The 12415-nt window shown below is 44.9% G+C and overlaps 3 protein-coding genes across 4 annotated transcripts; all 3 read right to left on the bottom strand.

Moving 5' to 3' along the window:
- Positions 1 to 614: 614 nt before the first annotated feature.
- si:ch211-181l5.2 (claudin-10) lies at positions 615 to 2644 on the bottom strand. The gene is given in 7 exon segments (XM_010886598.4): positions 615 to 1134; positions 1242 to 1347; positions 1436 to 1517; positions 1595 to 1625; positions 1627 to 1715; positions 1718 to 1756; positions 2194 to 2644. Coding segments are annotated over 5 exon segments (432 nt in total). The 5' UTR covers positions 2426 to 2644; the 3' UTR covers positions 615 to 1134; positions 1242 to 1347; positions 1436 to 1476.
- Positions 2645 to 3719: 1075 nt separating this feature from the next.
- On the bottom strand, positions 3720 to 7088 carry si:busm1-52i16.2 (claudin-10). The gene is made up of 5 exons (XM_034289864.1): positions 6721 to 7088; positions 6309 to 6470; positions 5596 to 5677; positions 5380 to 5490; positions 3720 to 5171 (listed from the first exon to the last, which is right to left on the bottom strand). Exons 1-5 carry the CDS (start codon positions 6950 to 6952, stop codon positions 4808 to 4810), a joined length of 951 nt encoding a protein of 316 aa, XP_034145755.1. The 5' UTR covers positions 6953 to 7088; the 3' UTR covers positions 3720 to 4807.
- Positions 7089 to 7934: 846 nt separating this feature from the next.
- Positions 7935 to 12173, bottom strand: cldn10a (claudin 10a). Of its 2 annotated transcripts, none has more exons than XM_020042244.2 (5): positions 11954 to 12173; positions 11215 to 11376; positions 11048 to 11129; positions 10834 to 10936; positions 7935 to 10264 (listed from the first exon to the last, which is right to left on the bottom strand). In XM_020042244.2, exons 1-5 carry the CDS (start codon positions 12171 to 12173, stop codon positions 10136 to 10138), a joined length of 696 nt encoding a protein of 231 aa, XP_019897803.1. In that variant the 3' UTR covers positions 7935 to 10135. The 2 variants fall into 2 exon arrangements, with proteins under 2 accessions (XP_019897803.1, XP_012995485.1); XM_013140031.3 differs by having other exon boundaries at positions 7935 to 10274; positions 10838 to 10936.
- Between the last annotated feature and the right edge of the window lie 242 nt (positions 12174 to 12415).

Raw genomic sequence — 12415 nt, 5'->3', positions numbered from 1 at the left:
AGAAACAAAGTGAACGTTGATCCCAGCTGTAGTGTCCTTTCAGTATACAGACGAGGACGACGAGGACGACTGGGACATCTCTTCGTGGAGGACCTATGCGTTACCAGCCACGTGGCCAAGCCGACCGCCCCCATCAGGAAGAGCCGGGACTCGGACAGCAACACCAGCGTCTGGGGGCACCTCCACTGGGAAGAAAACCGGTTAGTCCTCGACCTGGCTGCAAATCTGGCCCTGATATCCTTGAGCTTCGCCTTCTAACGTGTATCCGTTCCCCAGGTCTGAACGAGGCAGGAACAGGCAGCACTCTGGAAGAGCAGTTCTCATCTCTGTCGCGACTGGAGTGACGAGGATATTTAGGGTGTTTATTTACAGTTTCACTTCTTGGAGGAGGGAAACACAATGAGATGCATATAGACATTCTTTGGATGACAAATGTAATCATGTAGATGATTTACCTGTACTGTTAGAGTAACATATGAGAGACTTAACACACTTTTGCTCAGGACACAGTGTATCTGTTGAAGATACACACCTCTGACAGTGGTAGCAATTTTTCTATGCTATTGTAAAGATGATATATTAGTGGGAAGGAATTGTGACCCTTAGAAGTTGAAATTGCAACTCCAGGTACTCCAGGTTTTTTGTGTCAAAGATTTTACATGAAATTTGTATTTACAAAAGCAATGGTGAGAATGTGTTTTGTATAAAAAAATATATACATGCAATAAAACTCATGCAATAAAGATATTGACGATATATATTTTTTCTGATTTCTGTTCAGAAATTTCAAAGGAAAGCCTACACAGTTGTGGATGGTGAGACAGTGATGCACTATTCAGTGAGTGCTATTTTATTAGTTAATAAATCAAAATCGATAGAAAAGAAAAATTGTAACCCGCGACCGCTGTTCTGAAGCACCGTCTTTATGGCTACTGCAGCTTTTTGCGACTTTCGCTGTCACACAAACGCATCCCTGTTATATGTTCTACTTGTCCTTGTTTCGGCTTCTCTGTCTTTTCGGCTCGCTTGGATCATCGGTGGTACCGGAGTCCCTCTGGAAAGTTTTGCCCTCATGTATGTCTGTCTGCTCCCCGCTAAGGCAATGGAGTAAGGTCTCTCGAGGCTTTCTGTGAACTGAAATGAATAAGTTAAGTCACATATTCCAGACTACAAAATACATTGTTTGTGGTGCGACATGTTGTCGATCTAAGAAACAATTTTGTCGATAGACAAAGTATTACGTTGAGGGTAAACCCTCTTTCCAGAGAAGAAACTGAGTACGAATCCACCCGTGATGAGCAAGAGCGAGCTCCCCAGCCAATAAAAACAGCTGCTCCAAGTTCAAATCTGAAGAGCAGAAAGTAGAATGCATTTACATTCAACCACCGGTTACCAATGTTGTGTTTATTGTGCGTAATGAATAAAAACAACTCACTTCTGTGCCCGGAAATTTGGATCCACAAATCTGATCGTACTTTAATTACCCCACCAGGAGTAGACAATCATGCCAGAGAATCCTAAGAGGAAAACTGCTATTAGCGTATCCCAAATCACTCACTCGATCGCTTAGATAACTTTTAGATATAAAGTTTACCAGACACCAAATACGTGATTCCCCCTGCGAATGGTGACCCGGGCGTTGGCGAGCTCTGAACCCCCGATCTTGGTGCACTTCATCCCAATGAGCGTGAGGACGCCGGCGAAGAACCCCAGATAACGGAACAGATGGACAGAGCCCTCACCACGTGGAGGAACCCTGAAACCGAGAGTGGAACCCCAATGATTACAGAGAAGCTATAGTATGCCTGCAGTCACGTAGAATGTTGGCGTGTTCGATGACACCCTATCGCCACTCCAGCAGAATATGGCCAGTGACACTCATTATGTACGCCATCTACGCTGCTACTGAAATGTAGTTCCGCATAAGAGCACGGTGTCACTGCACGGAGTTTAGTTGTATTCACCTGACTAGACTTCATATCAATATTTTTTATGAATCCGCTCCATTCACTAATTTCACCTGTGCATATCCTAATCGACATGCAAAGTCAGTGTAGAAAACTTCTGTGAGACCTAAGTTCCTGTCACTGTCCCATCCCACAAAAGAATGTATCATCGGGTGGACGCTGTCTGCAGCTGGCTAAAATCCCGCTCACATTCACGGAAGATGTGCCAGTCTGACCGGCTGCCTACCTGGTAGCGCCATCATGGAGGGGTAGTCTTTACAGTCGGACACGCCGGTGGTATCCGAGACACAGTCCTTCCAGAGGTTGGAGAAGTAGTTGCTGGTGGTGAGCACCACGTTGCTCACTTCGGACCAGGTCCAGTACTCTATGGCCAGGGTGGAGCTCACTAGAATCCAGCCGAACAAACACGACACAAAGCAACCAATCTGCGTGTACATCATCACTGTCCGGTGCTTCATGGTGATTGGAGGGGGGGGGGGGGGTGGCGGTGATGCTCACTTGGCGATGGGTCACTAAATCGGGAAATAGCAAGCGAGATTGTTTTAAAGATGAATGGGTCCAACAAAGAGGGAGATGGCTAAAGCGAAGTCTGGGCTGCAATGAGTCAATCAAGTACAACGTTAAGCGTTCGCCTTTTTGTCACGGACGCAACACGGTTGCGCACAGCGCTAGTTATCTGAGGGTTTTGCTCTGTAAGCAATTATTTATTTTCCCAGGGTCCCTTACTTTACCTGTATGAGGGTTTGAATGGCTCTCGCCCGTATCTTCCTTTATCTAAAAATCACAACCTGTTATATCCTAGCTAATCTATGACGCGTTACTGATTCATATGTTTTCTGAACCAACTGATAATGATCTAGCTCAGTGGTTCCCAATCAGGGGTACTAGGACCCCTGGGGGTACTTGGCCTCTCCACAGGGGGTACTTGAAAACACTCATGACACCATAGACTTATAGTGAAATTAACATGAGGGGGTACTTCAGGGGTACTGAAAGCAGTGCAAAAACATTTTGGGGGTACAGTAACTGAAAAAGGTTGGGAGACACTGATCTAGCTTATGTAAGCTACTGAGCGGAACTGATAGGAGTATCCCGAAGTAAATATTTGTTTTGCAACAAGAACGCATTAAAATACAATTGATTGAGTATACCAACAAATACTTAAGTACAACATGTGCATCTCACATGATTACTGAAAGTTGGAACCATTTTGCTCCTGTGACTATGAACCGCTATTAGCTCTTGACAAGTATCATTGCCTCAACAGTGGCAGTCAGCGTTGCCAGATGGGGAGGTTTCCCGTGACTTGGGGCTATTTTTAATGACAGTGTGCGGACAAAAATGGGCTTGGGCGGGACGATTTACAGATAGTTTTTTTGTGGAGTCCGCGGGTGATTTTTCGGTTTATAGTCAGTGAAATGTGGCAACCCTGGACACCGCGGGAGACCAACTCCAGAATTCGTCTTTTCATCAAACTGATTGTCACGACCATACCATTTGGTTAACAAACCCTAATAAATACATTAGTTGCATTTGGTAATGCATAACAGCATACATTTTATACAATATTGTGTATACATCTCAGATGTATTAAACGTACCTCAACACCTGTTTTCTTTTGGTCACAGGGTGTTGTTCCTTTCTCTTCCGTTTGTATTCTCATCTGGGTAGAGGACAGGAGGACAGGCCATGTGTCCAATATTATCTTTCTTGCCATCTTAGCCATCTTATATAGCAATGCCATTCAGTTGCATTTCATAGGAAACAAAAGGGTATATGCATTCTGCTAACCAGAGCAAAACACAAGGTGCGACCTTTCTGTGTGCCAATGACCACTGTATTTCTGAGAAAGATCTTAATCAAATATATAAATGCCCTGCTGTAATCACACTCATTACATAAATGCCCTGCTGTAATCACACTCATTATATAAATACCCTGCTGTAATCACACTCATTATATAAATGCCCTGCTGTAATCAAACTCATTATATAAATGCCCTGCTGTAATCACACTCATTATATAAATGCCCTGCTGTAATCACACTCATTATATAAATGCCCTGCTGTAATCACACTCATTATATAAATGCCCTGCTGTAATCACACTCATTATATAAATGCCCTGCTGTAATCACACTCATTATATAAATTCCCTGCTGTAATCACACTTATTATATAAATGCCCTGCTGTAATCACACTCATTATATAAATACCCTGCTGTAATCACACTCATTATATAAATACCCTGCTGTAATCACACTCATTATATAAATGCCCTGCTGTAATCACACTCATTACATAAATGCCCTGCTGTAATCACACTCATTATATAAATACCCTGCTGTAATCACACTCATTATATAAATGCCCTGCTGTAATCACACTCATTATATAAATACCCTGCTGTAATCACACTCATTATATAAATTCCCTGCTGTAATCACACTCATTACATAAATGCCCTGCTGTAATCACACTCATTATATAAATGCCCTGCTGTAATCACACTCATTATATAAATACCCTGCTGTAATCACACTCATTATATAAATTCCCTGCTGTAATCACACTCATTACATAAATGCCCTGCTGTAATCACACTATCATTATCTATACAGGAAAACATTTATGTGATCGCAGAGTTTATTTTATGACAGTAAAACACTCCCAGGGAAACATTATGTTCTATACACATGCATTGATATTTATATATAAAATGCAAACAAGATCATAATTCACAGTATATACAATTGGATAACTTCAGTTTGGGCCAGTCAAAAACAGCCCACTAACAGGTCAGTCCAGTTTGACCAATACATCCTGTGCCCAGAACCCGGTCATATGTAGGTGTTTTTGATAAACTGTTCTCTCTCATGGACGCTCCTAGACCCGCTGGATAAAGATGACACCGTTCCACTGCTGCTCTGATCCCTGTCTTGGTGCGCTGACCCAAGAGACCGTGAAGACCTCCCGCCAGATTCTGAGTTCCTCCTGGGCTCCGAGGACCTTCTGGGGCCGTCCAGCTCCGAGGAGCGCCTGGATCTGGACCCACGCCGAGGGGAGCGTGAGGACTTTGAAGAAATCTTAGCCGGGGGTGGAGCCTTGATCTTTGATGTGATATTAGGTACTGAGGACAGCGATGTGGTGGACTTGGCCTGGTCCCGCTCAATGTCGGGGGGTGCAAGGACGAACGTCGGATTTCTACGGTGAAGAACACGCAGAGGAATATCAAACCAGTCAAGTGTATTATGAATATTCAAAAACACACGTCCGATGACCTGGTAGTGTTTCGCATTCCGTTCGGACACGTGAAAATGAACTGGTGGAAATCTTAACTTACTTTACTCAGCAAAATGTCAAACAAATTAAAAGACAGATCCATGAAGACGGTGTCTGTGCCTGGACTCACCTATCACCCTCACAGAGCAGTTTGCCCACCGAGAACAGGTAGAACAACCCCCCTGTCATATGGAAAGCTGATCCCACCCAGCCTAGAAACAGAGGAGTCCCCAGGTCAAACCTGTGTGTTTCGGAGGGAGGGAGAAAAAGAGTAAACAATTTGGTGCAGGATAAATGTTTTATAGAGACTGAATAGATTGAATTCAATTTATAAAAGTCCACTTACTTTAATCCGACAAAATATGGGTTGAAGTATTCCGCTGAGACATGGATAGCGTAGACAGCGTATCCTGACGCGGCCAATATGCCTGCATGAGATGAAGTGATTCAGTCAGTTCCCTTTCACCTGACAGTGAGCATCAGTGTTTTTCGCAGATGGAACCCAAGTCAAATGATTTAAAGAGACTGTCCAGTTTTTCTATAAACTTCTATAGACTTCTAGAAAATATTACCTGCTGTTAATTGCAACATGAGTAAAAAAGTGCTTCTTCACAAAAAAAAAAGATTTTTAAGTATGCTAAAAAGCAACTAACAAAATGATTGGCCTGCTGATTCTTCTCTAGACTGCAGACTGGCTAGCTCAAACTCCTTTTTAGGGTGATGTCATCCTATTAAATACTTTTTTGTTCATTTTACATAGAAGTTTAAAATATTAAAACTCTATCTAAGGGATCAAAATATTATAGATATTGACTTCAAAACTATTTTAAATAAACTATGCATGTTATCTTCATGCTCTGTTACGATTTAAGTATAATAAACACATTTTAGTCATCAAAATTGGGACAATGCACTTTAGACAACTTAATTTACGTTATTAATAATAAAATACTAAAACAGTTCACTTGTAACACACGTGTTTTTAACATTTTCATCGGTTTAAATGATTCACAGTACATTGACATTTGAGATGACATTAATCTGGGAGAGTGGCCTTACCGCTGGTTATATGGCAAACCCCCCCACTGAAGATCTTCCGGTACTTGGCCCTGTCCCGCCCTCCGATGAAGGTGCACTCCATGCCCATGAGGCTGAGAATGAACCCCAACATCCCCACCGACAGCGCGGCCATCAGCAGCGCCCTCACCATCTGAATGTGGCCTTGCCGCGGAAGACACAACCAGCCTCAGTTACGTCACATGACGTTAAGCCTGGAATAGCTGCTGTCGCCGCTTTGAAACGGCGTTAATGAACAGTAGCACCTGTCATATCCGCGCGCCCCCTCGAAAAGACGGGCTGCAGCAAATAGTCCAAAGTCAGGTTAAAAACACAAAACGTGTCCCCTCGTTCACATAAGACATTTAGCCACCGTAAAAGTGTAAGCAGAACCCAATGTGGCGCTGGTACCTACCGTCCACGGACCAGAGAACCGGGAAGTCATAGCAGTTGGTGACGGCAGTGGAGTCCGTGAAGCAGGACCTCCAAAGGCTGGACCAGTACCAGGCCACTTTGACAATGGACGAGCCACCCATGCCCCCTATGGAGGTGATCTTCCAGCCCTCCATGGCCAGGGAGCACGCCATGAAGATCCAGCCCAGCACGGTCAACAGGAAGCCCCAGATCTGCACCAGGCGTAAGTTCATCCCGATAGTCTGCAGAGTTGCCCCGTATTCGGCTCAACTTGGGATACTTGGGTCACTCCCCACGTGTCCAGCACTCTGTCGCTTTCCTCTCTCTGGATCAGACCTGTTGAGGAGCTCCCTAAGCCGTGGTGTCTCCGTGGCGGAGCACAGTTCCCTCCCACATCCCCACCTTGAGTTTCCTGGCATGCTCTCTGTGCTGGCCGGGGCTAGAGACGAGACCTGCTCGTCCCGGTCAGATGGCGTGGTAGAGCAAGGCCCAGTATGACAAATGAAACCAACATGTGTTTTCTCTCAACTGAGTCATCACTTTTTCCCATGCTGGCACAAAGGTGGGGATGTGGGTGAGAGTGTTTTGCTGTTCAAGTTCCCAGAAACAGTTTTTGGGAAGTAAAAATGCTCAACTAAGCTTCTATATCAGGTTTCAAATATAGTCACCTCTAAGTCCAAGGCTCTTTCGGTTTTGATTTATTTGACAAATCCATATTAAATGTATTCAAAGCATATGAACATGACCTAATATGACCTGAAGTTGAAAGAACTGGTCCACATTTTTCTTTCAAATTTGCAGTCCCCGTCTGACCTTAATTAGTTGAGAAGGAAGTCATTACCCGATGGTCCACAACTTCAAAGTTAGTTGAAGCACTTCCATTGATCCTTTGCATTGCCTCAGGCAGTGGCAGTTAATTAGCTGAGTGTGCTGCTACACATCTCATAATAAAAACATAACTTCTTTGTGCCTCACATGATTAGATTTAAACCTGTGGCTCTCACTCACGTGCCATTAGCTGCATGGGGAGTGATGAATTTTCTTGTGGTGAGTGAAGATCAGAAGGGTCTTCTTTGTTTTTTTGAGTCCCTCTGCTTACTGGCAAAGTCGTTGGCAAAGTAGATGGTACATTGGAATTGGCCGCTGTTGTGACTTGTGGGTCTATAATGTGGCGACCCGGGTTGTCATGCTTTTCATTACTGAAGGGCTTATAAGAGAAAAAGAACAAAGAGGCAGTGTGTTCGCTAGCAGGCACTGATTATAGATTACTAAGCACTAAGTAGGATTCCATCCAAACAAGACGCATACAGAAAACATACAATTTCCACACAGTCAATTGTATGGTCCCGTAATGTATAGACACGCAGCACTGCTCTCTAGTGGTGCATGGTTTAAATGCAACTAAACTGGGCGTCAAAGTGTGGCAATTAATTCCCCGTGCGTATGTGCGGTCCATGCAGCACAAGCCGTGTCCGAGAAGGACGGCATTGCAAGTTGTGAGGAGCAGGCTATTTTTGACTTCCTCAACCCGCAGGAGAGTTGTTGCTACGAGTCACGATCATAAACGCAAATCGAACATTGGGAGGGGAGATAAATGGGGTAAACATTTTACAAAAGCTTAAGGTAACTGCTATTAGCCTTGTAGCCGTCATTGCTGTATGAGTTGAATTACAACTCCTACCTAGTCAACCGTAGAGTATGCTGAAACGGTTGCTGCGCCGCATATGTGTTTGCTTCCTGGTCCCCTCGTTCGCTACAGTCTAACGGGATGTAAGGAAGGAGAAAAAACATACTATGTTGGGCAAGGACGCTGCTGGCAGGATATAGTATGTAGGCTATTCTGTAGTAAAACCTGCGCGCCTTAATGTTGTTTTTTTCTGTCTTCCTGTTGCATGTATCTAGCCTATTGTTTCGTTGTGCACAATATGGACATCAAAATGTGAAATCCCTCAGGACCACGATTTAATGCATTCAAAGATGCAGTATCTGGTAACTAGTACGAGTCAGTCTTCTAACCATCTGGGACCCGTCGAGGACACCCAACACCTGTTCAAGGATGCAGCGGACTCCACGCCAGTTGTTTGTCCCCTGGCTCGGAGGACCGAGAGGCTTCACGTAACAGGGTTAGGGTTTCCATTGATCAGAAGGTGTAGATAGACGGCGGACGTTGGGGGAAACGTCCGATTCCCATATCCGAGTCTGGACAAAGATGAACTGGGACAAGCCCGCCGAGACAACGGAAGCGCCGCTTTGTGGTGGCTGGAAAGAGGCCATCTTTCAGTGTGAGGTTATATTGCAAAAACACAAGAATTTGACAGTTCTGCTCACAATGCGTTCTATTGATACGTCTTTCATCCGGCCGTCAGTTGAGGTCCGGTAAGATTGATACCATCAGGGTTGCCAACATTTAAAGACAGTATACCGCAAATAACCCGAGGACTCCTCAAAAGACAAACGTTATTATTTATACACAACATGAGCAGTAAATCAACTCGTCCATCCCAGTTTTTGCACGCACCTTATTACAAATTTTGCGGGAAATCTCCCCTTTCTGCAACGCTGGTTACTATTATGACGAACGTGCTTTGTGTCCACAGTATTCTGAAGGACGTTTTCAGGCAGCTCTGATATATTTCGACGTTATGAACTGTTATGGTGCTCTTATATTCTTTCTAACTTATTTCAAATAAATCAAAATAAAATGACTGCTCCTTTTCCTTTGCACGTTTTGAGGGATTGTTTTTATTTACATTGTCACTCATTTCTATTTCATGAGAAATTAGCAAGAACTAAGGAGCTGAGTGTTTTGAGTAATGACTTCTATTCCTGGTGTTCATCTTGAAGCATACAAATGGACAATGGATTTGTACCAGTTCATTTTTTTCTTCTTCAAGGTGACCTATGAGTTTGTGTTGTTCCATGCCAAACAGAATTTCCTGTGCTGAACCGAAAACATGCTTATCTGATGTATTTTGTTTATAGCCCATTGACAAGAGACATTACCTAATCTGTTTTTTTTGGAATTAAATCAACAGCTCGCCTATTTGCTTGTATCAATTTCAAGGGTCATTTCCATCAGCTTTTTCTGTGCACAGGGAGTGACATTATCGAAGCAGTCAGGTTTAAAGAAAGGCCAAGGCACAGTTTCCCTTGGCAAAGAAAACACATGTATAAAAAAACCTATATAATATGTGAATAATAACTGAAATTTTACAAAATACAGTGCATTGAAAAGAAAAGGCCATATGATGAAAATAAAAGCATGTTCCAGTCATCATACACTTATCCAGGTGATGTAACCACAAAGGAATTGTATCAGTGAGAGATTCTGACAAGGGCTCTGATTGAACAAGTATAAAAAGGTGAGCTCAACAAGCTCAGTCCATGTCGTTCCATGTATAGAATAGTGCACGTTGTCACACGTAGGCATTCTTTCCAAACTGCCTTGAGTTTTCTGCGGGGTCCTGGGGGCCTGTGAAACCCGGTGGTTGGTAGAAACCTTTGTGGCGCTTGGTTACCATAGATGTGGAGCCGCTGTAGGAGTCCTTGACTCGACTAGAGGGAAACACAAAGGGTTAATCCTTCGAGATGCGCCCGATCTTCATTCCACTGCTACGGCGACAGCAGGTCGGGAAGACAGAAAGTTCTCCAAATCTAGGCCAATTGTTGTCACGGCGATAAATGTGGCCTGTTACATCATCCTCCCCATACGCTACCCCCTTGGGCCCATCCAAGGTGACTTTGACATAAATGAACTGGTACTATACACAAAGAAAACATTCAGTCATCAACATACAGTATGCCTTTTATACTGTTCCAGCAGGCCTTTACACTGACAAGATGTTGAGAGGGATCCCTGGGAATTACAGAACTTAAATAACTTAATTACAGTTTTTATTAGACCTCTTCCTTGGGTTACCCACAGTCTTAACAATCTTTACATCTTAACAGTATTTACATGTGTACTACACCGCGGACACATCAGACAGCTGTATCCCAGTCAACGCAGTGTTGAGGAATGTATAGCGCTCACTGATTACAGATCGGAAAGGGAAACAGCAGAGACAATCGCTTAATTCAGTCAATCATGTAATCTTTGGGCAAGAAAATGGACTTGCCTGAAGCCCTCTGAACAGGAGAGGCAAAAGATGAGTCCTCCTAAAATGCACAGCACGGATCCAGCCCATCCGATGAAGAGTGCTGCGCCCAGTTCAAACCTGGCAAAGCAGGAACACTCAGTCATCCATCATAACACATCCATACTACTCACTGTGTTTCGTGGACACACACTACAGTGGCGCGGTAAAGCCGGGAGGCCCGACACTTACTTCTGAGCAAAAAATAAGGGGTCGAAAAACTCTGACGTGATCCTGCGTGCATACAAGGAGCACGCCGTCAAGGAGCAAAGCCCTGCAGAGGAAACAGAGTGAACTCATCTCCGCTCTAAACATCAAGGGGAGGTTTACAAAGCGCGCCGTGTGTACGTTTTATTCACCGTTGAGTATGAAGTGGATGCCTGACAGCCCGGCTAGTCTGGCTTTAGCGGTCTGCGAGCCCCCGATCCTTGTACACTTCATGCCGACCAGAGCCAGGACGGCTCCAAAGAAACCCAGGCACACAGAAGCGATCATCAGAGCCCGGCACACCTGAATATACGCTGTGTGGGAGTAAGAGGAGGATCACATTCCAAATGCCACTTCTTCCAGAGCTAAACATTTATCCCAAGAGAACAGACCCCTGAGACACAAGACACACAGACACTACACACAAGCACAGACACTACACACAAGCACAGACACTACACGGGCACACACACAAGCACAGACACTCCACAGGCACACACACAAGCACAGACACTACACACACAAGCACAGACACTACACACACAAGCACAGACACTCCACAGGCACACACACAAGCACAGACACTACACACACAAGCACAGACACTACATGGGCACACACACACACACACACACACTACACACACAAGCACAGACACTACATGGGCACACACACACACAGACACTACACACACAAGCACAGACACTACATGGGCACACACACACACACACAGACACTACACACACAAGCACAGACACTACATGGGCACACACACACACACAGACACTACACACACAAGCACAGACACTACATGGGCACACACAGAAATACACAACTTTTCCAACATTTCTAAGGCAGCAGAAACAGAAACCAGGTAAAGTCTGAACCGACCGTCCAGTGCCAGCATGGAGGGGAAATCTTTACAGTTGGAGACTCCAGTGGAATCGGTGACACAGGTCTTCCACAGGTTAGACCAGAAGGTTGCCGTGGTGATGACCGTCCCATCCACGGACGACACCTTCCAGTAGTCCGTGGGCAGCGTTGAAGAAACCAGGATCCACCCGGACATGGTCAGGATGAAGGCGACGATCTCCGCGGTCATGTTTCCCATCTTCCTCGGAGTCCCGGCGTGGATGTCGCTGGGGGGGGGGGGGTGTCAGCAGCAGGCGACGTGGCTGGCGAGGTTGTGCTGACGACGGAGGACCCAGAGGACGGAGCGTTGGGCCACAGAGGCAGTCCGGGATGAGTGGAGCGGAGAGAGGAGGCGCGGCAGTGGTTTAGATGTTGTAGCCTGGTTCACGCTCAACAGGGAGGGAACTGTGCTCAGTATTTTTCTGCACCTCACCTGTAGAC

This window comes from Esox lucius, chromosome 22, assembly GCF_011004845.1.
Source record: "Esox lucius isolate fEsoLuc1 chromosome 22, fEsoLuc1.pri, whole genome shotgun sequence".
NCBI lineage: Eukaryota > Metazoa > Chordata > Actinopteri > Esociformes > Esocidae > Esox > Esox lucius.
This window is presented reverse-complemented; position numbering and strand designations above follow the sequence as displayed.